Here is a 26,408-nt window from a genome sequence, read left to right on the forward strand (position 1 = left end):
TCTCCAGTCACGGTCAAAGGTCATGTTTACAAAGTTATAACGATAAAAAAGATGTTTTTGTCTAAACATGGCTTTGTCATTCAGAACAAAAGATAGACACGGATATTCAGTCAAATTTTCTCCATACATACCCACAAGATTCGCTTGTAGCACATCGCAATACTACGGAATAGCCGGTATGTTTTTGACAAATAGTGGAATAGATTTCGGACAACACTACAACACACTCGAATGAAATTCCTGTAAACGGTGCGGAATAGGCTAACTGATTAAAATTTAGCTTTATTATCGTACAATAACAATTAGGAAGTGTCTAGGGGTCTAGTAACTGGGCTTCTAGACCTTTAGCCTTACTCGTTTGGTTTATTGAGATGACTTCTTTTATACTGGTCTGCTATTTTATACAGGTCTAGGAATTTAAAGTGGTGCAGTATTTACAGATTATCTGTAAATATACAGATAATCTAAAAATTTACAGATTTTTCAGTTTACAAATTTACAGATCAAGTGTTTGAAAACTGCAAAAATCATATTTAGTCTCAAATTTGCAGCTTGAAATTAATTGATTTACTTATTGTATGCATAAATAAAGGTCAGTTGTAACTTTCAGTCATTTCTGTTGACTTCGATTTTTCTGAAAATGCCAAAAACTCAGTCAACAAAAATGGCTGAAACTCACAAATCGAGGGTTCAGCGCAATAAGGGCGTATCTACATAAAATTATTATATGTAGATACGCCCTTATTGCATTGAACCCTCGAAATGACCTTAATTTATGTATACTGTAAACAAACCAATTAATTTCAAGCTGCAGTTTTGAGAATAAATGTAATTTCATCAGTTTTCATACACACAATCTGTAAATCTTGAAAAATCTATAAATTTATAGATTATCTGTAAATTTACAGATAATCTGTAAAGATATCACTTTCCTAGACCTGTTATACCTGTAGGATACCTGTAGGATGATTTTGGGCTCTGAAGTAAAGACTAGGTCCTTTTTAAGTCCCTCTTCTTCTGGACTTTATTTATGACGTTATTACTGCAAGTTCTCAAAACAAATTTGGTAGTTGTGTTGGTAACAGATAAAGAGTACTTAGTTACAGAAGTTGTCCTATGACAACATCTATTCTGTTCTCAAAACTGGTACAGCATGTCTCCCTGCCAGTGATGGTCAAGTCTGATCTTGAAACTATGGACATCCTTGGCATCAACTACTTCTTGAGGCAACCGATTCCACATGTCAATCACTCTACGTGAAAATTGATTTTGACAAAAGGTTGTTCTACAACGGGGCTTTTCAAGTTTTAAGTTTTGTCCTCTTGTAGATGATGAATAACAGAAAATTTTTTCAAAGGAACAGTCATCTATACCTTTAACAATTTTGAAAGTCTGGATAGCATCACCACGAATTCTACGATGAGCAAGTGTTGGTAAATTCAATTCCCTAAGACGTTCTTCATATGTAAGGTTTGTAACAGAAGGCACTAACTTGGTAGCTCTTTTCTGAATCTTTCTAAACTATCTCTGTCTTTTCTAAGATATGGATACCAAACAACATTAGCGAATTCCACATGTGGTCGAACCAAGGCTGTATACAGTTTCAAGAATGCATACTTGTGAAGATATTCAAAAGATTTACTTATAAGTGCCAAAATAATATTTGCTTTATTAATCTTAGTAGAAATGTGTTTACTAAATTTCAAATCGCGTTCAAATAATACTCAAGGTCTGTTTCTTCTATATCAGATTTTAGTTTGTTTGTGTTCATAAAAAATTCTTTCTCTGGGTTTCCATACCCATAATGAATTACTTTACATTTGTTCACATTAAAAGTTAGTTCCCATTTTTCTGCCCAATCACAAATTGAGTTCAAATCAGTCTGAAGATGGTCAGATTCTGTAGTTGGTGCATATAACTTTGTGTCGTCAGCAAAGATTTTAATGTTGGTGTTAATTCCATCTACGACATCATTTACATATAAAATAAAAAGTACCGGTCCCAGCACACTACCTTGTGGGACACCACTGTCAACATTTCTCCAACCAGAGGTTTTACCTTTAATGGACATACATTGTCTGCAATCTGTCAAGAAGTCCTCAATCCAAGCCAAAATATTTCCCTTTATTCCATATGATGACACCTTTTTCAGCAACCTCCTGTGAGGGACCTTATCAAATGCCTTGGCTAGATCCAAGTACACACTATCCCAACTATTATGGTCTTCAAAATACCCAGTCCAGTCTTCCATAACATTCAAGAGTTGTAAAGCACATGATCGACTGGTTCTAAACCCATACTGTTCATTTGATAATAACTTGTTTTCATCTAAATGATTCATAATATGTTTAAACAACTGATGTCAAACTTACAGGTCTGTAATTGCTTGGGTCAGTTTTACTTCCTTTTTTAAATACTGGTGAGATTCTTGCATCTTTCCAAGCCATAGGATTACCTCCCAACAACAGAGACTTTTGAAAAATTAATGTTAGTGGTGTTACAAATATATCTGTCATACTTTTTAACAAATATGGATGGATCTCATCTGGTCCCATAGATTTAGTGGCATTAATATCTTTCAGTAATTTTATAACTTCTCCTTCAGAAATACAAATGTCATCCAAAATTTCATGTACATTTTTGTCTTCAATAACTGGTAGATTTTGTAAATTCTCTGTTGTAAATACTGTAGTAAAAAATTCATTCAAAAGTTCTACTTTCTCTTTATCAGATTTAACAAACTCCCCATCATCACGTTTCAGATTTGACACTCCTGTTTTAGACTTAGTTTTACTTTTAACATATCGCCAGAACTGTTTTGGTTCAGTTTTTGCTTTCTGAGAGATAAGTTTTTCATATTGTATCTTACTGTTTTTCACCATCACATTTGTTGTATTTCGAATTTGCTCATAATTTTCATAATCCATAGTTGTACGTGTGGCCAGGTATTTATCCCAGGCATGACGCTTTCTTTTAATGTGTGTTAATGTTTCTCCTGTCATCCACAGGGGTTTCGGTTTAAAACCTTTCTTTGGTTTAGACTTTGGTACAATTTTTTTAACACTCAACTTAAATTTTTCAAAAATACTCCACATTTCATTAACATCACAATTTTCAAAACACTTCTGCCAATCAATTAAACGCCATTCCTGAGTAAAGCCTAATAAATCACATTTCCTGTACAGATTTGAACCTTTGCCGGTAGAAATTTCTTTATAATCACACACATAATCAAATAATAATACAACATGATCACTACAACCCAATGATGGGAGGTATTTAACACTCTCAACATTATTTTCATCCTTAGATATGATAAGATCAAATATATTTTGTGGCTGGTTATTTCTACACCTAGTAAAGTTATTTTCATGATGAAACAGAAAGTTATCCCTCATACATACAGTAAATAAATGTTCATGGTGCCCAACATCATGTATCGTTGAATATGTTTCCCAATCAATGTCTTTCATATTAAAATCACCCGTCACAAGTAGATTATCACTTGTTCTAGATGCTTCATGTAATAATCTTTTAACCGTTTCACAATTATTCACATCTGATGGACTTCTGTAAATGCACCCAAGAACCACAGTCTCTTCTTCAGTAATCCAATCAACCCAAGATGCATCACCGAAAAATGAGTTTAGATAAGTATTTGGAGATACATTTAATTCCATTTTAGCATAAACAATAACACCTCTGCCATTATCAGAGCTGGGGAATGCTGTATATCCATCAATGTGATACAAAATGGAAGAACATTTAATATTGTCTAAATTCAGTTTTGGTAATACTTCAGTAATAAAAATAAAATCTGGAGATTCCAAAGATACTTGAATACGCAATTCGTCAACTTTGTTTTGTAGCTGGTCGGCCTTAGTGTACATACATTTACATCTTTTAAGAAACATTTCAGTCAGAGGACTATCAACAACAGCAGTTGCTTCATCAATGATTTCATCAGACGATGGATTATCTCCATAATTATACTTATCAATAGTTGTCATCCCTCTAAGCCTTACCCGTATCTGTAAACCGCAATGGGAGTAGCCAGGAATCGAACCTGGGGCCTTCACCTCCATACAAGTGCATCTTAGCCCTCCCAAACAATGGGTCCACATGCACAAGAAGAAGAATTATGTACAATATTTTTATTTCTAAACAGTAAACTACATCTCTAGATCTGCTCAAAGAATGAGAGAAAGCTGCACACTCCAGGATGTTTAACATTTAATTGAGTCTAGTCTATTTCTAAGATACACATAGAACATATCTCTTATTCTAAAATATTGAAAACATAAACACAGATCAAGATAAATGAAGTGGCTGAGTATTCTCAATCGATCCAGAAATATTGATCCCTACTGGGTTGAGAGTACAAAGCTTGTGGATCCAAAAATATTTCCTGTTACATATCTTATCTTATATTTTTGTGTTATTTGCTGTCTCTGGGTCACAATGCATGATCTCAATGATTTTTAGCTCACCTGAGCCAAAGGCTCAGGGTGAGCTATTGTGATCGCTCACCGTCCGTCCGTTAGTCCATTGTCCGTCCGTCGTCCATCCACACTTCCCTTTAAACAACATCTCCTCCTAAACCATCAGGCTAATTTTGATGAAACTTCACAGGGATGTACCTTGGATGGTCTTCTTTAAAAATTGGTAAAAAAATTGAATTCCATATAGAACTCTGGTTGCCATGGCAACCGAAAGGAAAAACTTTAAAAATCTTCTTGTCCAAAACCATGGTCAAAGGGCTTTTATATTTGGTATGTAGCTTTGTGGTTCTCTACCAAGATTGTTCAAATTATGCCCCTGGGGTGAAAAAAGGCCCCACCCCTGGGGTCCCAAGTTTTACATAGACATATATAGGAAATTTTTTTAAAAATCTTCTTGTCTGAAACTGCAAATGTTTGGTATGTTGCATTGCTAGTGGTCCTTTACCAAAATTACGCCTCTGGTGTAAAAAGAGGCCCTGCCCTGGGGGTCCCAAGTTTTACATAGACTTACATAGGAAAAAAACTTTTAAAAATCTTCTTGACTGAAAGTCCAAGGCCTAGGCTTTTGATATTCAGATATTCAGTATGTAGCATTGCCTAATGGCTCTCTAACAAGATTGTTCAAATTATGCCCTTGGGGTGAAAAGAGGCCCTGTCCCGAGGGTCACATAGTTTTTATATGAGTTATATAGGAAAAAATACTTCAAAAATTATCTATCATATTTCCTAGGCTGTTTAATTATAATTACCTTAAGACCCCAAATAATTAGGGGTCACTTGACTGCTTGACCTACTGACCTACTTTCTTGTTTTTTAAGATTCAGCCTTGAAATTTGGATGACATGTACAGTTTTGCTCACCAATCTTAAAACTGATTTTCAGTGACCTTGAATGTTTACACTGACCTACTTTCTTGTTTTTAGCTCACCTGTCACATAGTGACAAGGTGAGCTTTTGTGATCACCCTTCGTCCGTCGTGTGTGCGTGCGTCCGTCCGTCCGTCAACAATTTCTTGTCTGCACGATAGTGGTTTCATTTATGACTTTATTTTAACCAAACTTACACACAACTTGTATCACAATAAGATCTCGGTTCCTTTTTTGAACTGGCCAGATCCCATTATGGGTTCCAGAGTTATGGCCCCTGAAAGGGCCAAAATCAGCTATTTTGACCTTGTCTGCACAATAGCAGCTTTATTTATGATTTGATTTTTACCAAACTGGCACACAACTTGTATCACCATAAGATCTCGGTTCCTTTCTTGAACTGGCCAGATTCCATTATGGGTTCCAGAGTTATGGCCTCTGAAAGGACCAGAATTAGCTATTTTGCCCTTGTCTGCGCAATAGCAGCTTCATTTATGATTTGAATTTAATCAAACTTGCACAAAACTTGTGTTGCCATAGGATCTCAGTTCCTTTGTTGAACCGGCCAGATCACCCAATGGGTTCCAGAGTTATGGCCCCTGAAAGGGCCAAAATTAGCTATTTTGACCTTGTCAGCACAATAGCAACTTCATTTATGATTTGATTTTAACCAAACTTGCACACAACTTGTATCACCACAAGATCTTGGTTCCTTTGTTAAACTGGACAGATTCCATCATGGGTTCCAGAGTTATGGCCCATTAAAGGTCCAAAATTGGCTATTTTGGCTTTTGCAGCCATATAGAGACTTCATTTATGGTTTTATTTGATACAAACTTCCAAAATGTCTTCAACAACAATAAATCTTGGATTCCATGACAAATCAGATCCATTCGTAGTTTCCAGAGTTATTTTATATCTGATTACCTCCCCTGATTGTAGTCAAAATGGATTGATATCAGTAAGTACTTACAGGACTTATTTGAAATTTCATTTATGTCATTACTTGGACCAAGCCAATCAGGGTAGATAACTATGGACTGATTTTATGTCAAATTACCTCCCTTTATTTTTGAAATTAAAATGGGAATATCTCCTTAACTAATGAAGATACTGATCTGAAATTTCATTTATGTTAACAGATTTATTTGGCAGATCCTTCTTTTGTTAACTTACAATAATTTTCTTTTGAATTACTTCCCTTTTACGTTACTATAAATAGCCTATTTTTAGTAAATTTTTATTATTGGCCGTAGGGAAAAACCGAGACCACTTTTCTGTGGTACAACATGGATGGTACCTCCAATTTTTAGGTGTATTTTGACATATCTGTACCTTGTAAGAATTTTGTTTTTCTTTTTGGTTAAATTTCTTTCCTTTGTTGTTCCTGTCCTTTGGACTTAGATATTTTTTCTGAGGACCTTCTTGTCCTCAAGTGCAATGATAACAGGTGAGCGATATAGGGCCATCATGGCCCTCTTGTTTAAGATACTGCCTTGAAATTTGGACGACACATACAGTTTTGCACACCGATCTTAAAACTGATATTCAGTGACCTTGAATGTGACATACTGACCTACTTTCTTGTTTTTTAGCTCACCTGAGCCAAAGGCTCAGGGTGACATATTGTGATCGCTCACCATCCGGCGTCCATCCGTCTGTCGTCCGTCCACACTTTCCTTTAAACAACATCTCCTCCTAAACCATCAGGCCAATTTTGATGAAACTTCACAGGGATGTACCTTGGATGGTCTTCTTTAAAAATTATTCAAAAAATTTAATTCCATATAGAACTTTGGTTGCCGTGGCAACCGAAAGGAAAAACTTCAAAAATCTTCTTGTCCAAAACCACAAGTCTTAGGGCTTTTATATTTGGTATGTAGCATCATCTAGTGGTCCTCTACCAAGATTGTTCAAATTATTCCTCTAGGGTCAAATATGGCCCCGACCTGGAGGTCACATGGTTTACATAGACTTATATAGGGAAAACTTTGAAACTCTTCTTGTCCAAAACCACAAGGCATACAGCCTCAATATTTGGCATGTTACATCATCTAATGGTCCTCTATAACGATTGGTCAAATTATGCCCCTGGGGTGAAAAGAGGCCCAGTCTCGGGGGTCCCAAGTTTTACATAGACTTATATAGGAAAAAACTTAAAAAATCTTCTTGTCTGAAACCAAAAGATCTAGGTCTTTGATATTTTGTATGTAAAATTGTTCAAATTGTGCCTCTGGGGTAAAAAGAGGCCCTGCCCTTGGGATCCCAAGTTTTACATAGGAAAAAAACTTATAAAAATCTTCTTGACTGAAAGTTCAAGGCCTAGGCTTTTGATATTCAATATGTAGCATTGCCTAGTGGCTCTATAACAAGTATGTTCAAATTATGCCCCTGGGGTGAAAAGAGGCCCCGCCCCGAGGGTCACATAGTTTTTATATGAGTTATATAGGAAAAATACTTCAAAAATTATCTGATCATATTTCCTAGACTGTTTAATTATAATTACCTTATGCCCCAAAGTAATTAGGGGTCAATTGACTGTAAGCTTGACCTACTGACCTACTTTCTTGTTTTTTAAGATACAGCCTTGAAATTTGGATGACATGTACAGTTTTGCACACCGATCTTAAAGCTGACTATCAGTGACCATGAATGTGACCTACTGACCTACTTTCTTGTTTTTTAAGATACAGCCTTCAAATTTGGATAACATGTACAGTTTTGCACACTGATCTTAAAACTGATTTTCAATGACCTTGAATTTGACCTACTGACCAACTTTCTTGTTTTTTAAGATACAGCCTTCAAATTTGGATAATATGTACAGTTTTGCACTCTGATCTTAAAACTGATTTTCAGTGACCTTGAATTTGACCTACTGACCTACTTTCTTGTTTTTTAAGATACAGCTTTGAAATTTGGATGACATGTATAGTTTTGCATGCCGATATTTAAACAGACTTTCACTGACCATCAATGTGATCTACTGACCTACTTTCTTGTTTTCTAAGCTACAGCAGAAGGATTTGGACCACCTGTAATATTGTTTTTACAGATTACAAAAGTAATCTTGCATAATCTTTACCTTGACCCACTCTCCTAATTTTCTTGTTTTTAAAGCTTTAGCTAAGAAATTTGTTCAAGCAAACAACTCTACTCAGTTGAGCGATATAGGGCCATCATGGTCCTCTTGTTGATTTGATATTGTGCTATTGTGGCACATTTAGTGTGTAGTCTTAAATGCCTTGAGACTCTACATATTTACTTTGGATCTATGTTGCTTCTTTGTAAAGAGGCATCCATATATTGGATATGTCTAAGGTTATCCTCATCTTTGGAGTTGTTTAAGTTTCGCTCTCTGTTCTGCGGCGCTATATTGTTAGTGCCCACGGTAACTATCATGCTGGCAGAGCTAGAGGCAAGTGTGAGGTTGCATAGACAGTTGCCGATGCTGGAGTTACTCCCAGAGATGGGATTTGTAGTTGGAGTTACGCGGAGCAGGTCCCCATGACCCAAGTGGGGTTGCTTCTAGTATGATTTGGATGGGTGTGAGCCATGGAGGACATGCTGTGTTGTTGGTTAGACATCTTCCCTTCCTCTGAAGAATTTCACAACTGATAAACACAGATCAAATTTTCAGTAACTGCAATAATCTGTCAAATCACTAATACAAACTGGTTATCTGATCAAATCACCTTTATTGTAGTGCTGATTAGTTTTCACTACTTTCCCTAACCTTGTTATATAGGAGGTGTCTGCTTTTGAGGTTAGGTCATGTGAAGCTGCAGAATCTAGTTTATTCTAAAAGGGTTCACAGTGGGACTTTGACTGATCAGTATGGCTATATGCCTAACATATTTAGCCTATGATTTCTGCGATAAAATTTCCCATCCCTTGTTTGAATTGTGTATGACCTGCTATCGCATCCATGTCTTACCCATCTGGATTCATACAGTGTCATTAACAGAATTAAAGGGGATGCAATGCTCTTAAGGTTTTATCATATTTTTGTTTTTGCTTTATCTTAGATTTTTGCACTGCTTATTGTAACTCTTGGTAATCCAGTATCAAAGACCTGGAAAGCATATAGTGTTAGAACTGTCCATGTGTCTGTCCGTCCATCCCTCCGTCAGTCCATCAACAATTTCTTGTGTACTCAACTCCTCCTGAAAGTTTCCATTCAGCTGAAATGAAACTTGGTATATTCCATCAACATGAAATGGACATGCACATAATATTGGGATCGAATATGGGTCATCTGGGATCAAAAACTAGGTCACTAAGTCAAACCAAAGAAAAACCTTGTGTATGCGATAGAGGCTGTATTTTTCAATTGATCTTTTTGAAATTTGGTCAGAATGATTGCCTTGATGAAATCTAGGTCAAGATTGAATAGGGGCCATCTGGGATCAAAAACTAGGTCACTAGGTCATATCAAAGAAAATCCTTGTGTATGCAACAGGAACTGCATTTTACACCGGATCTTCATGAAATTTGATCAGAATGTTTGTCTGAATGAAATCTAGGTAAAGTTTGAATATGGGTCATCTGGGTCAAAAACTAGGTCACCCGGTCAAATCAAAGAAAAACCTTTTGTACACAATAGGGGCTGCATTTTAAACTGGATATTCATATTATTTAGTTGGAATGGCTGCCTTGATAAAATTTAGGTCAGGTTTGAATATGGGTAATCTGGGATCAAAAACTAGGTCGCAAGGTCAAATCAAAGAAAAACCTTGTGTATGCAATAGGGACTGCATTTTACACTGGATCTTCATGAAATTTTATCACAAAGTTTGTCTTGATGACCTCTAGGTGAAGTTTGAATCTGGGTCATGTTGGATCAAAAACTAGGTCATCCTATCAAGTCAAAGGAAAAGCTTAATAGCACTTTAGAGGCCACATTTATGACCATATCTTCATGAAATTTGTTTAAAATGTTTATCTTGATGATCTTTGGCCCAATTTCAAATCTGGGTCATCTGGAGTCAATAACTAGGTCACCTGTTAAAGAAAAAAATTGTGTATGCAATAAGGGCTGCAGTTTTCATTTCAAGTGCATGAAACTTTGTCAGAATGTTTGTCTGCATGAAATCTTGGATTAATTTTTATCTGGGTCACGTGGGGTTAAAAACTAGGTCACCAGGCAAATCAGAGAATAAGCTTGTTGACACTCTAGGGGCAAACTTTCAGGACTCTCATGTCCAGTTATTTTCTCTAGAGTTACGGCCCTTTTTGGGACTCTGAAATGTTACAACTACATCCTCCTACAGTTCCCATCCAGTTGAAATTAAACTTGATACATCGTCAGCATGAAATTGTTGGAACTTTCATGTCTGCTTATTCTTTCTGCAGGTAGGTTCCTTTATCACAACTACATCAGAACATTGTGTACTCAGCTATCCTACAATTTTATCCAATTTAAATGAAACTCAGGATACATCATCATTATCAAGTGGACATGTCCATTTTGTCTGGAGTTTTGTGTCAGATTTTGTTTCAGTTAATGCCCCTTTATTAAAATATTATTCTATCAAGCATTTTAAGTGGGCATGTGTCATAAAATGTTGACATCATTCTAGTTTCTTATATAGTATGGGCCATGTATAGACCTCTTCCCTTAGAAAATTTCTTACAGTTTTCCCCTAAAATTCACACGTAAATATGAACAGGCAGAAAAAAATTCTGTATTGTACCTTTTGCATTGTATGTTGCATGACTACTTTCATTTAGTATGCATGACCTGACACAGTTCTATAAATAGAACACAAAAACTACACTCAATTCCATTTTAACATCGATAAACAAAAAGGTGGAGGTATATAATAAAAGGGTCATTATAACAGTAGTTAGATCTGGAATTTGTATTTGGCTCGCGTAGATTTTGCCAGGTCGGATCACGCTTATCTGGCAAAAACCGCTTGAGTCAAGTACAACATCCCAGATCATTAGCTTATAAGATTCTTTCACTGGTTGTAGGTGCAGATGGAAATTTCCAGCTTGAGGGTAACTGTTTAGGCGGTAACGAGGTTTTGCCTAGTTACCGTGTAAACAGTTATCCGAGAGCATGATATTCACATCTGCAGCTACAACCAGTGATAGAATCTTTTTCTTGCATACCATATTCAAGAAATAATAATAATAAGATCAATCGAACGGCTTTTTTTTTAGAACTATTTCTTATAGCAGCATATTTAAACACTGCGGGAAACCAACGTCTGTAAAGAGGAAATACGTCATGACGTTTCAAAGACAGATAACAATGTTTAGTTCCGGTTTTGTATAATCAGTTGCAGCATAACGTTATGATTTTTTGATAAAATAAAGTTTTTCTATTCGAGAAATATACTATCAGGAACAAAGAGGAACAGTCAAGGTGTTTTTTTTCCGTTTTTTTTTTGTTTAAATAAAATATAAATTACTTCATTATTCTTCTTCATATATGTAGTTTGTAATATGTCATTTACAGCACGAGAGTCATTTTACACCCCTCTTACACCCCAGGGTCAAGGGGTAGGACGTGTAAAGTATCCATCGGTGGTTTAAGCAAGAAAAATGTGTTTTTCGGTGCAAAATGGCAGAAAAGAGTTTACATGTGTCATGGAAATTTTAAATTTCTTCAGAGTAAGTGTGTTTTTAGCTCACTTGAGCCAAAGGCTCATGGTGAGCTTTTGTGACCGCTCAATGTCCGTCGTCCGTCGTCATTTTCTAAAAAAATCTTCTTCTTGAAAACCACTGGGCAGAATTACACCAAACTTCACAGGAATGATCTTTGGGTGGTCCTCTTTCAAAATTATTCAAAGAATTCAATTCTATGCAGAACTCTGGTTGCCATGGCAACCGAAATGAAAAACTTTAAAAATCTTCTTGTTCAAAACCGCAAGGCATAGAGCCTTGATATTTGGCATGTGATATCATCTTATGGTCCTCTATCAAGATTTTTCAAATTGTGCCCCTAGGGGGAAAAGAGGCCCCGCCCTGGGGGTCACAAGTTTTACATAGACTTATATAGTAAAAAACTTTAAAAATCTTCTTGTCTAAAACCACATGACCTAGGCCTTTGATATTTTGTATGTAGCATTGCCTTGTGGTCCTCCACCAAAATTGTTCAAATTGTGCCCCTGGGTTGAAAAGAGGCCCTGCCCTGGGGGTCTCATGTTTTACATAGACTTATATAGGAAAAAAACTTTAAAAATCTTCTTGCCTGAAACTGCAAGGCCTAGGCTTTTGATATTAAGTATGTTGCCTTTTCTAGTGTTTCTCTACCAAAATTGTTCAAAGTATGGCTTTAGGGTGAAAAGAGGCCCTGCCCTGGGGGTACTAAGTTTAACATAGACTTATATAGGAAAAAAATTAAATATCTTCTTGTCTGAAAGTTCAAGGCCGAGGCATTTGATATTTGGTTTGTAACATTGCCTGGTTGATCTCTAACAAGTTTGTTCAAATTATGCCCCCCAGGGGTGAAAAGAGGCCCTGCCCTGTGGGTCACATGTTATAATTATGAGTTATATAGGAAAAATGACTTAAAAAATTATCAGCTCATATTTCTTAGACTGTTTAATTATAATTACCTGATAACTCAAGCAATTAGGGATCACTTGACTGTGACCTTGACCTACTGACCTACTTTCTTGTTTTTCAAGATACAGCCTTTAAATTTGGATGAAATATAAGATTTTGCACACCAATCTTAAAACTGTCTTTCAGTGACCATGAATGTGACCTACTGACCTATTTTCTAATATTTTAGCGTCAGTTTGCCATTTGAAACATGTTACTCAGGTGAGCGATTCAGGGTCATCATGACCCTCTTGTTCTTGATTTATAACCATAACGAGTATGTTCATGTTGTGGCAAGATTACTTGTCTATCGTCGACTATCAATCCGCGGTCAATGATTTTCGATGTAAAAAAGTTATTGAAGGGACAGTGGTGAGACACGGCTGTCATGTTTATGCTTCATGTCATTACCAGTGACATTTGTATGGTCTATATCTTATTTGTATCTGAACGCAAATATGAATCTGGAAAATTCGTTTATATATACATGTATATATTTTGTACTTGAGCAGATTAGTCATATGAAAGTAAAAGGAGGTATTTCTGAAGAATCTCGTGGCTTAGTCACGTGAACATTATGTCCTATTTTTCAATAGACTCGTTTTAGTTTTTGACTGTATTCAAAATGAACTCCAGAACAAGGGTAGTTATAAAAATCTCCTAAAAAGCCACGAGATGTGCCTATTTAGTTTGACCTTCATAGTTATTACCATGATTATGGTCTTTACATTCACAGAACATTATAAAATATCTTATAAACCTTCATTAGGATTGTAAGGACATTCCCAAGAAGATACCAAAACTGGCTTATACGTAAAAAAATCGGGCGTGAGGGGCTTTAGCGCCCGCTTTTAGTATACCAAATGGAGCACAAATGATAATGCAACGATCAACAACGTAACTGAGGCAAAAACTACAAGATTTGTATAAGAAAAGCAATCATAAAGTGAGTTTGGAAAGGTTTCGACGGCCGTGTCTCACCACTGTCCCTTCAATAACTTTTTTATATCGAAAATCATTGACCACGGGTTGATAGTCGACGATAGACAAGTAATCTTGCCACAACATGGACGTACTCATTATGGTTATAAATCAAGAAAGACACACTTACTCTGAAGAAATTTAAAATTTCTGTGACACATGTAAACGCTTTTCTGCCATTTTGCACTGAAAAACACATTTTTCTCGCTTAAACCACCGATGGATACTTTACACGTCCTACCCCCTGCAGGGTGTAAGATGGATTTTTCAAGCACTGGTAAAAATACTGGAAATCCCTGTCTGGTATGCAAGAAACTATTATAATAACCCTATTTTATCTCCTAAGGTATTACGATCAGTCACTTTGTTGGTTTGAGAAATGTCTACAAAAATGAAATGTCATTATGTCATTTAAAACCCTATAAAACTGAAAAATTGCATAATTATTTTTTGCTACTTGTTACAAAACTGATACAATTAAAAAGAGTTGTAAGAAGCAGATATAATCTTTGATTGTAAGCAAGTGTGAAAAAGGAGTATGTACAATGCTTAAATAACTTTAGGTTGATAAATATATGACAGTCAGTATTATCGGTATCTTAAATGTATTTGCTGTGAGCTTGCAGTTTGTCTAGGTACAGGATTTTTTTCAGTTTTCTCAAAATTATAGTTTATGCATGTATTCTCAACATTTTTTTAATGAGATATCACATTGCGAAGCTATGTGAAACTTACTAATCTGTAAGAGGTATGCATTACGAGCTTTGCACTGTTTCATGACAAGGCCTTGTTTATTACTTTAAGGTCGAGGAACATTGTTCATATTAGATATAACACCAGACGGAATCGAGCCTGTTCGTATCTATGAATGGAATGATGGATTGTTTGATGTAACGTGGGCAGAGAACAATGAAAATGTTGTTATAGCTGGAGCGGGAGATGGATCTGTACTACTGTTTGATACTAAAAATCCAAAGGTATTTCAAAACATTTGAATACAATATACTGGTACTGTGGTGGTTGGGTGGTAGGTCAGTTCATATATAGAAGAAGTGAAATATTTATACCATGATGTGTTCAGAGTTGTTGACAGGACTCAACTCTTTTAAACCACTGAAAATATAAGACCCTGAGGCAAGAATGTGACCATCTGTTATAGTTGAATTTATTGTTAACCAAAATAAAAAAAAACATATAAAATAGCTTGCAAAGTCAGTCAGAAGAATAGACTTTTAAATTTTAAGTCTCAAAAGTAATTTTTCAGTACAAGAAAATCTCAAAAACATTGCATTTATCATTTGTCAACAATGGAAAAGTTCATTCAGATCTTCTTTCTGTTTTAGGGACCGCTGAGATCCTATAGAGAACACAAAAAGGAGGTCAGTATTAGGTTATTTGTGTAAAAGATTTTGCACCTGTGTGATATAGAACATGAGTTAGGCCAGTAGTTAGAAAACAGGAGTTAGCTCAGTAGTTAGATAACAGGAGTTAGCTCTGTAGTTAGATAACAGGAGTTAGCTCAATAGTTTAGGAACAGGAGTTAGCTCAGCTAAGTTTGAGAACAGGAGTTAGAAAACAGCAATCAGCTCAGTAGTTAGAGAACAGGAGTTTGCTCAGTAGTTAGATAAAGGAGTTAACTCAGCACTTAGAGAACATGAGTTAGCTGAGCAGTTAGAGAAAAGGAGTAAGTTCAGTATTTGGTTAACAGGAGTTAGCACAATAGTTAGAGAACAGGAGTTAGCTTAGGAGTAACAAAACAGAAGTTAGGTCAGCAGTTAGAGAAAAGGAATTGCTAAGTAGTTATAAAACAGGAGCTCAGTAGCTTGAGAGCAGTTAGTTTAGCAGTTAGAGAACAAGAGTTAGCTCAGTTATTAGAGAACAGGAATTTGCTCAGTAGTTAGATAACAGGAGTTAACTCAGCAGTTACAGAACAAGAGTTAGCTCAGCAGTTAGAGAACAGGAGTTAGCTCTGTAGTTAGAGAACAGAACTTAGTTCAGTAGTTAGATAACAGTAATTAGAGAACAGAAGTAAGCTCGGTACATGTAGTTAGAAAACTGGAGTAAGCTTAGTAGTTAGAGAATAGAAAACATGAGTTAGTTCAGTAGATAAATACCAGGACTTTGCTCAGTAGTTAGAGTAATAATAAGGGAACAGGAGTTAGGTCAGTGGTAAGAGAACAAGAGTTAGCTCAATGGTTAGAGAGCAGGAGTAAGCTCAGTAATTACAGGACAGGAGTAAGCTTTGTATTTAGAGAACAGAAGTTAGTTCAATAGTTAGCTAACAGGAGTTAGTTCAGTAGTTAGAGAACAGGAGTTTCCTCATAACTATATATACATTACTAAGTGAAGAAAGGAGTAATTGGAGAGACTTACTGCAGTATTCAGGACCCTTTCTCTAGGCATGAAGGGGGCAATTAGCCGGATATGCCTCCGTGGTCCACTCGAATGTAGTCCATATCAATATATAGTGCAATTTTCCCGCCTAGTAAAGGCCATTTTCATGCCAGATATAAGCTTTATTTGTGCTTGATTGTAAAAAGGAATGTCCGCAGATGATTTTAAGCTACGTTATATGCTTCAGAAGATGATTATAAGCTGCCTTGTAAAATGAAAGTGAAAGTAGGTATTTCCTGATGTCTACCTACGCAATATTAACGTTTTCATCACGTGTCTCAGTCACGTGACCATGGTTTCACTGCATTATGGTCAACCCCATATTTTTTGGGTATATTTTGATTGCCTAAAGACAGACCTTCAAGACAAGGGTAGTCTCGCAGGTAGTGAAAGGCTAGAAATCTTGATAAAAATATGTTGTAAGTTGTTAATTTTATATAGAAAATAGCAGCGGATGCATTTAATACCTTCATACCTAAAATGAAAAATTCGCACTTCGTGAAAATTGCTTCAACCCATGTAAAACTGGTATTTTCTGATCAGAATTGAGCAATAAGCACCATTTTAAGACAAACATGGCATATTATTTGCATATTTTGGGCAAATTTGAGATTTTTTCGGAAAGTAGGCAAAATTCTGATTTTTAAGGTGATTCCCCACATCTCAGTTTTGCATCAGCGTCACCATTTTAGGTAAGAATGACAGAAATCGATTATTTTTCGTGTTCTTCTAGCTGTTTCTTGCAAACAAATAATAGAAATAAGATAAGTAAGGCCGTATGATACTATATTTAATGAAAAATTGGTATTATCTATGCCCCTGACACGTTTTTTGCAGGTGTGGACTGTCTGTCTGAATGGGGCATAATTCCAACAGTAGCCATTCTTTCAAACTGAAAGTTGGCAAAATTGTTGACAATTGACTTACGTACATTAATTGACTGCAACAGAACGATTTTGAAAACTTTGGTATTTCTTATAGGCATGAAGGGGGCAATTAGCCGGATATGCCTCCGTGGTCCACTCGAATGTAGTCCATATCAATATATAGTGCAATTTTCCCGCCTAGTAAAGGCCATTTTCATGCCAGATATAAGCTTTATTTGTGCTTGATTGTAAAAAGGAATGTCCGCAGATGATTTTAAGCTACGTTATATGCTTCAGAAGATGATTATAAGCTGCCTTGTAAAATGAAAGTGAAAGTAGGTATTTCCTGATGTCTACCTACGCAATATTAACGTTTTCATCACGTGTCTCAGTCACGTGACCATGGTTTCACTGCATTATGGTCAACCCCATATTTTTTGGGTATATTTTGATTGCCTAAAGACAGACCTTCAAGACAAGGGTAGTCTCGCAGGTAGTGAAAGGCTAGAAATCTTGATAAAAATATGTTGTAAGTTGTTAATTTTATATAGAAAATAGCAGCGGATGCATTTAATACCTTCATACCTCTAGACACATTTCCAGGGTCATGTATGCTAATCTGTTATATATTTCAGGTGAATTCTGTGGACTGGAGTCAGACTAGAGATGACAACTTGATAGTTAGTGGATCCTGGGATACACTTATTAAACTTGTAAATAGCTTAAAGATTTTCATTTAACCTTGACTGCATGAATACAAATTAATATTAAAACACTAAAACACAGAACAGAGTTCTACATATATAAAAATGGCAACTTTACTGCCTTCTTAAAAATATATATAATAATAAAAATGTTGACATGTGAAAATTTTCCGAATTATGTCTTAAAATCAGTTTGAAATTTGCAGAAATTTTTAATTATTTGCAAATATGTCAAAAATAAGTACTCAGACCGATGCATTTTATTTGACCATGTATCAGACAATGTGTTTATTTAAGACTGAAAAGTTTCATTAACTTCTACCATGTAGATAGTATTCTTTTTGCAAAAATGCCATCAAAATTGTCATCTTCTCATAGACTCCCAGTATGAAAACTTATATGAGGTCCAAAATTTTCAGTCTAGTAAAAAATCAAGCACATGGACATATCTTTTTTAATTGCCAGATTTCCTTAGTATTTCCTGAAGTTTTAAAAACTCTAGGTTTAATTAAATTCTTGTAAAAAAATTATCATTGAACATGTAGAAGTACCTTGAAGGGATCAAGACCCAAATAAATATAGCAGAATATCTGCATACCTTCATCCATTTATATTACTACTTACCAAAAGGTAAAAATTACCTCTATAATGACTTTATGTTACAGTGGAGTATAGACAGTCCACAGTCACTATGTACATATACTGGACATGAGGGCATAGTATATACTGTAGTCTGGTCACCTCATATATCTGGATGCTTTGCGTCTGCTTCAGGTAGGTAAAGCTGATTTCATTTTGTCTCAGGCTTTACTTAAGTTACTGCCATGAATCTTGGCTATATTTATCACGTAACCTGCTCTGTTATTTTTTTAATATCAAATATGAAATACCTGTTTATAGCTTAATTGCCAAGCTCACATGGGCAAAAAAGAAATTTAATAAACACACAAAAAACAGATGCACATGATGATGGCGGATGTTCACTGGATAATATATATTCTACAGAAGCATGAGTGCAAAATACTAAATACATTTATGTTTAAGCAAGCTACAGGTGTCTGAAAGATATTCAAGTTTGTAATTAATTACATATACCTGTAAATACAAGTTTAAGGCAATAGAAAATTTTTGAGTAAGCTAAGATCAGCTGAGGGAGTTTTTATACCCCACCATTTTAATTGATGGGGGTTGCACATACTGTAATGTTAACCCAGCCGCTGTGTGTGTACATGTGCACAATTAACCCCCACAACAAGATGACATGTTGCAAGCAAGACCCATATCGCCAGCTTAAAGGTCAAGGTCATAGAGGTCAAGCATTTAAGGTCATTTTTCTTGTCCACCTTATAACTTTTATGCTAGCATGGGTATTCAAATAACTAGGCAGAAACTTTCATCATAACAAGAGGGCAAGTCACATTCATGACCCATACTCTGACCTTTAAGGTCAAGACTGAGCTAAAAGATCAAAGATTGTTTGTTTGACCAATTTATAATTTTTGATGCATGCATGGATATTCAGATGACTTGACACAACCTTAAAGGTCAATGTCAAACTTAAAGGAAGTTTTAACATCATTTTTGATATTAAATCAAAAACTTTCATATGATTGGATGGATATTCAAATAACTTGTGGCACAAACATTTAACATACCTAGACAGTGTGTTGCAATGCTACACTCAAACCCTTAGCTCAAAGGTCATGGTCACCTGTAAAGGTCAAAGATTTTACATCTATAACTTTTGTATGAATGGATGAATATTTGTTTAACTTGACAAAGACATTGATCATTACTATATGATGTCAAGGTCACATTTAGAGGTCAAAAGATTTTACTTCATTTTTCTTGTTGATTTTACGACTTTTGTATTTTTGTAGACATAATTGGATATTCAGATAACTTGGCACAAACATTTACCATAATAAGATGACGTGTCAAGTGCAAGACTTAGACCCCTAGCTTATAAGTCAAAAGTATAGTTATAAGTTGAAAACTTCATGTAATTTTTCTTATCTCATCTTTAACTTACATACATAGAAGGATATTCATAAACTTGGTACAAACTAAAAAGACACGACAAAACAGTGCAACATTTAATCATTTAAAGATGAAATAAATATGTCTGGTCATGTTTCTTTTCCAGTCTATAACTTTAGTATATATGTTTTATTGTCAAAGTACCATTACTCACTCACAGCCTAACATCACATAGCAGGGGCATTCATGTCCAATGGACACATTTAAAAAAAATGTCATTTTGTATCAACTTTCTTTGATTAAGCTTGATGAGACTTTCTAGATTTCAAATTGGTACTTGGATGCTACAGTCAAATAGTATTGTTATTAGGAGATAATCTCTATACCTTGTGGAATCAGGTGCTCTACTGCTATGTCATTGTGCATACTTAAAAGCGGTTAATTCTGTTGAAACACCATTTGAAACACCTGCTAATTTGGTGCTGATGGAATAAGCTTTACTGCATCACTCTCAGCAGTTGCAGTATATTTACTGTATTTTCATTGAACATTTAAACAAACCAAAGTTAACCTGATTCAAAGCTAACTCAGTACAAAGCCAACCAAGAACAAAGCCAACCTATTACAAAACCAACCTGGTACACAGCCAACCCAGGACAAAGCCAACCTGGTACAAAGCCAACAAAATGTTAAGCCAACCCATTACAAAACCAACCTGGTACAAAGCCAACCAAGTACAAAGCCAACCCAGTACAAAGCCAACCAAGGACAAAGCCAGCCCATTACATAACCAACCTGGAACAAAGCCAACAAAGTACAAAGCCAACCCAGTACAAAGCCAATAAAATGTTAAGCCAAACCATTACAAAGCCAACCAAGGACAAAGCCAACTCGTTACAAAACCAACCTGGTACAAAGCCAACTCAGTACAAAGCCAACATACTATGAAGCAAACCCAGTACAAAGCCAACATATTATAAAGCAAGCACAGTACAAAGCCAACAAATTACAAAGCCAACCCAGTACAAAGCCAACATATTATGAACGTCAGCTTCGAGTGCGGGAGGTCGTGGTTTCATTCCCCGGCCGCGTCATACCAAAGACGTAAAAAATGGTACTAGCAGCTTCCTCGCTTGGCGCTCAGCATTAAGGGGATAGTGCTAGGACTGGTCAGCCCGGTGTCAGTATAATGTGACTGGGTGGAGTATCATGCCACGTGTCTACGGCGTGATATTCCAGTGAGGCAGCACTATAAAGTTGGGCATTGTGCTCACTGCTACAAGTAGACACCATCGTTTATATGACTGAAAAATTGTTGAAAAAGACATTAAACCCGAACACACACACACACAACATATTATGAAGCAAACCCAGTACACAGCCAACCCAGGAAAAACCAACACATTCCAAAGCCAATACAGTACAAAGCCAAAACATTACAAAGCCAACCCAAGAAAAGGCCAACACATTACAAAGCCAACCCAGTACAAAGCCAACCCATACAAAGCCAAAACATTACAAAGCCAACCCAGTACAAAGCCAACACATTACAGAGCCAACCCATTACAAAGCCAACACAGTACAAAGCTAACCCAGTACAAAGCCAACCCATTACCAAGTCAACACAGTACAAAGCCAACTCATTACAAAGCCAACCCAGTATAAAGCCAACCCAGGAAAATGCCAACACATTACAAAGCCAACACAGTACAAAGTCATCACAGTACAAAACCAACCCAGGAAAAAGCCAACCCATTACAAAGTCATCACAGTACAAAACCAACCCAGGAAAAAGCCAACCCATTACAAAGCCATCACAGTACGAAGCCAGCCCATGAAAATGCCAACACATTACAAAGCCAACACAGTACAAAGCCAACCCATTACAAAGCCAACACAGTACAAAGCGAACCCATTACAAAGCCAACCCAGGAAAAGCCAACACAGTACAAAGCCAACCCATTACAAAGCCAACACAGTACAAAGCCAGCACATAACAAAGCCAACCCATTACAAAGTCATCACAGTCCAAAACCAACCCAGGAAAAAGTCAACCCATTACAAAGCCATCACAGTACGAAGCCAACCCAGGAAAATGCCAACACATTACAAAGCCAACACAGTACAAAGCCAACACAGTACAAAGCCAACCCATTACAAAGCCAACACAGTACAAAGCCAACCCATTACAAAGCCAACACATTACAAAGCCAACCCATTACAAAGCCATCACAGTACAAAACCAACCCAGGAAAAAGCCAACAACCCATTACAAAGCCAGCACATTACAAAGCCAACACAATACAAAGCCAGCCCATTACAAAGCCAACACAGTACAAAGCGAACCCATTACAAAGCCAACACAGTACAAAACCAACCCATTACAAAGCCAACACAGTACAAAGCGAACCCATTACAAAGCCAACACAGTACAAAGCCAACCCAATACAAAGACAACCCAGGAAAAAGCAAACACATTAGAAAGCCAACCCAGTACAAAGCCAATCCAGGAAAAAAACAACACATTACAAAGCCAACCCATTACAAAGCCAACACTGTACAAAGCCAACCCAGGAAAAGGTCAACACAGTACAAAGCCAACACAGTACAAAGCCAACCCATTACAAAGCCAACACAGTACAAAGTCAACCCAGGAAAAAGCCAACACATTAGAAAGCCAACCCAGTACAAAGCCAACCCAGGAAAAAGCGAACACATTACAAAGCCAACACAGTACAAAGCCAACCCAGGAAAAGGCCAACACTTTACAAAGCCAACCCATTACAAAGCCATCACAGTACAAAGTCAACCCAGGAAAAGGCCAACACATTACAAGGCCAACCTAGTACACAGTCAACACAGTGCAAAGCCAACCCAGGAAAAAGCCTACCCAGTACAAAGACAACCAGTACAAAGCCAACCCAGGAAAAAGCCAACACATTATAAAGCCAACCCAGTACAGAGTTAATCCAGTACAAAGCCAACACAGTACAAAGCCAACACATCATAAAGCCAGCAAAATGTTAAGCTTACACAATGCAAGACTGATCCAATACTAAGCCAACCCAAAACAGATCTAATCCTTTACTAATTTTACAATGTTAACCAAATCCTATGAAAGCCAGCCAAATACAGAGTCAACTCAGTACAAAGCCAGTCCAGTGCAAATCTAACACAATACAGATCTAACTCAATACAAATCTTACTCAATATAAAGTTAATACAATACAAGATTAACCCAATATAATGACAACCAATTACAAAGACAACACAATAAAAAGCCAAACTTAAATCATGTTTTTAGGAGATGGCACCTTGAGAATCTGGGACAAGAGGACATCTTATCCACAGACTGTGATACCAGCACATGCTACAGAGGTGTTAACTTGTGATTGGAACAAATATGAACAGGTACATGGTTGTCCTTAAAAATTGTCTGTTAGCTATATAGTCTGACCAGGAAATTTGGTGTCGGGTACATAGCTTTGTTTTTGTATTTCTTTCTTTCAATCAATACAAAGCTTATTAATATAGACAGAAAATCCGGGAGTTACATTACAGCTTATTAGGAAGTAGTTTAAGCTACACTTATATTTCTTAATTTAAAGTTACATCTTTAATGGTAAGGGGTACTTTTGGCGAACGTGTTCGAGCACTTCAGACAATTTTTAAAGACAACCCAGTTTAAGTATATAAGAGGTGTCAACTTGTGAATGGCAAGGTATATTTTAAATGTGTATATTTGACTTGCAAAGATTTGCCGCAGCTAGATGAGCTAGAAACCCCACTTACAATGTAAAATTTTGAGTAAGTTATCCAGGAGGCATGCGTAATGTGTTTAGCTCCGTGCCGGTGAGTTAAATACTGTCCAGAGGGCAGCAGTGGTACCATAATTTCTGCATTATTTATTTAATTCCACCTTACCTATTAAATGTTTGACACTTAAATTGCTTTCAGAATGTGATATATACTGGTTCGGTAGATTGTTCAATAAAAGGTTGGGATGTGAGGAATCCTAGACACTGTCTCTGTGAGATGTCTGGACACAGGTTTGCTGTTAGAAGAATCAAAACATCGCCATTTAATGCCAAAACATTAGCTTCATGCTCATATGATTTCACAGTCAGGTTGGTAATACATAGGTTATTTTTTCAATGTTTTGACAAGTTATTTTTGCAAACATATTTTGCTAGACATACCTTGAAGAGAAATGAAGTAAATTTAAAGAAGTGGGTTACCGTGTCATTTTCATTGGATCTGCACAATTACTGAGTGTTGATACAGTAAATCACCGGTTGCTTAAGATGAGAAGAGCATTAGCAAACTACTTGTGCTATCCAATGTTTCAAGTGATCTAAACCTACAGTATTTAAGTAAAACTGTTGGAGATCACATTATTGCCCAAGTAGACTCTGCTGCCTGAACCATAGATTCTTGAGCAAATGTTGTTGCTGCTGAAAAGTGAATATGTTTTATCCCTGTCCCAATTATTTTGGTTTGATATATTGATACACATCTGAATGACAAACAGTGATTTTATTCGAAATAAAGTCACTGTTTGAGGTATATTATTTTGATTCTATTAAATACAACATCAAAGATAATTATTTACATTCTTGATGGCATACAACAAAAATTAGCCTGGTTTCTGTAGTATTCATATTGCCCATGCTGCTAGAATGTTTGACACTGTGACGTATTAACTTTGATGTACAAACAGTGATTTATCACATAATAATGTCACAATTTCAGTCTGTTTTTGTTAAATAGGAAAATAAATTGCGTCAATGTAGAATGTCAGATAAGGGGTGAAAAGAGGCCACACCCCGAGGTTCCCAAGTTTTACATAGACTTATCTAGGAAAAAACTAAAATTTCTTCTTGTCTGAAACCACAAGACCTAGGCCTTTGATATTTGGTTTGTAGAATTGCCTTATGGTCCTCTACCAAGATTGTTCAAATTATTACACTGGGGTGAAAAGAGGCCCCATCACAGGGGTCCCTAGTTTTACACAGACTTATATAGAAAAAAACTTTAAAAAATCTTCTTGTCTGAAACTGCAAGGCCTAGGCTTTTGATATTTTTGGTATGTTGGAATTTTGCATTGCCTAGGGGTCCTCTACCAAAGTTGTTCAAATTATGTGAAAAGAGGCCCTGCCCTGGGGAGTCCCAAATTTTACATAGACTTATATAGGAGAAACTTTCAAAATCTTCTTGTCTGAAAGGTCAAGGCCTAAGCCTTTGATATTTGGTATGTAACATTGCCTAGTGGTTCTCTAAGAAGATAGTTCAAATTATGCTCCTGGGGTGAAAAGAGGCCTGGCCCCAGGGGTCACTTTTATATGAGTTATATAGGAAAAAATACTTCAAAAATATCTGATCATATTTCCTAGACTGTTAGATTATAATTACCTGATGACATGAAGTAATTAGGGGTCACTCGACTGTGACCTTGACCTACTGACCTACTTTCTTGTTTTTTAAGATACAAACTTGAAATTTGGGTGACAAGATAATACAGTTTTTCACACAGATCTTAACACTGACTTTCAGTGACCATGTGACCTTCTAACCTACTTACTTATTATTTTAGCATCAGTTTGACATTTGAAACATGTAGCTCATATTACACAGGCGGGCAATTCAGGGTCATCATGACCCTCTTGACAAACTACATACCTCTTCTTGAGTTGTTTAATATATAGTTATGATTTATTAAACATTTTTAATATGTTGCCACTCTTACTTTGTGGCTGAGTGGTTAAGGTCTCTGACTTGAATCATTTGCCCTTCACCAATGTGGGTTCAAGCCTTACTCTGGGCCTTGAATTCTTCATGTGAAGAAGCCATCCAGCTGGCTTACAGAAGGTCAGTGGTTTAATTTCCAGGTGCCCACCCATGATGAAATAATGAGAGCATCTGGGGTCTTCCTCCACCATCAAAGCTGGAAAGTGGCCATAACTATAACTGTGTCGGCACAATGTTATACCCAAGAAAAAAAATACTTTGAAATAAATGTTGTATTGGCATGCAGTATGTGTTTTGAAAAATGTCCCAAGGTGGGGCACGTTTGTAACTCTTTACAATTTCTTGTTTTTATCAGAAGTGAGACACTGTTTGAAGAGGTCTTTTCTCTTCTTACAAACTAGATAATACAATATTTGTTTTTGTTCTAGGACATGGGATGTAAGGCAGCCTCATGCAATGGAAATCATAGAACATCATTCGGAATTTGCATATGGATTAGACTTTAATTTGCATATACCAGGACAAATAGTGGACTGTGGCTGGGATGAACTTATACATGTACATAAACCACGCTCATTGTGATGCCTGTTTTAATGTTTTTGGATACGTTTCTGAATATGTGTCTATCTTATTAGTTTAGAATTTATATATTTAATCATGGACAAAATTTGAACACTACCGAAGGAGCATGAGTATTCAACAACCTTTAACTGTAATTTACATGTTATTACTGAGACAGTTTTGTACAAACAAAATAATTGATAGAATATTAAGAACAATACTGGCAAGTAAAATTTACATGTTTCA

At 36.3% G+C, this 26,408-nt stretch overlaps 1 protein-coding gene across 1 annotated transcript; it reads left to right on the forward strand.

Moving 5' to 3' along the window:
* LOC123551471 (peroxisomal targeting signal 2 receptor-like) lies at positions 1-26,408 on the forward strand. The gene is made up of 8 exons (XM_045340436.2): positions 1-176; positions 14,714-14,886; positions 15,253-15,288; positions 17,805-17,882; positions 18,539-18,647; positions 23,158-23,264; positions 23,811-23,980; positions 26,030-26,408. Exons 1-8 carry the CDS (start codon positions 68-70, stop codon positions 26,181-26,183), a joined length of 936 nt encoding a protein of 311 aa, XP_045196371.2. The 5' UTR covers positions 1-67; the 3' UTR covers positions 26,184-26,408.

The sequence above is a fragment of the Mercenaria mercenaria genome, chromosome 4 (genome assembly GCF_021730395.1).
Source record: "Mercenaria mercenaria strain notata chromosome 4, MADL_Memer_1, whole genome shotgun sequence".
Lineage (NCBI taxonomy): Eukaryota > Metazoa > Mollusca > Bivalvia > Venerida > Veneridae > Mercenaria > Mercenaria mercenaria.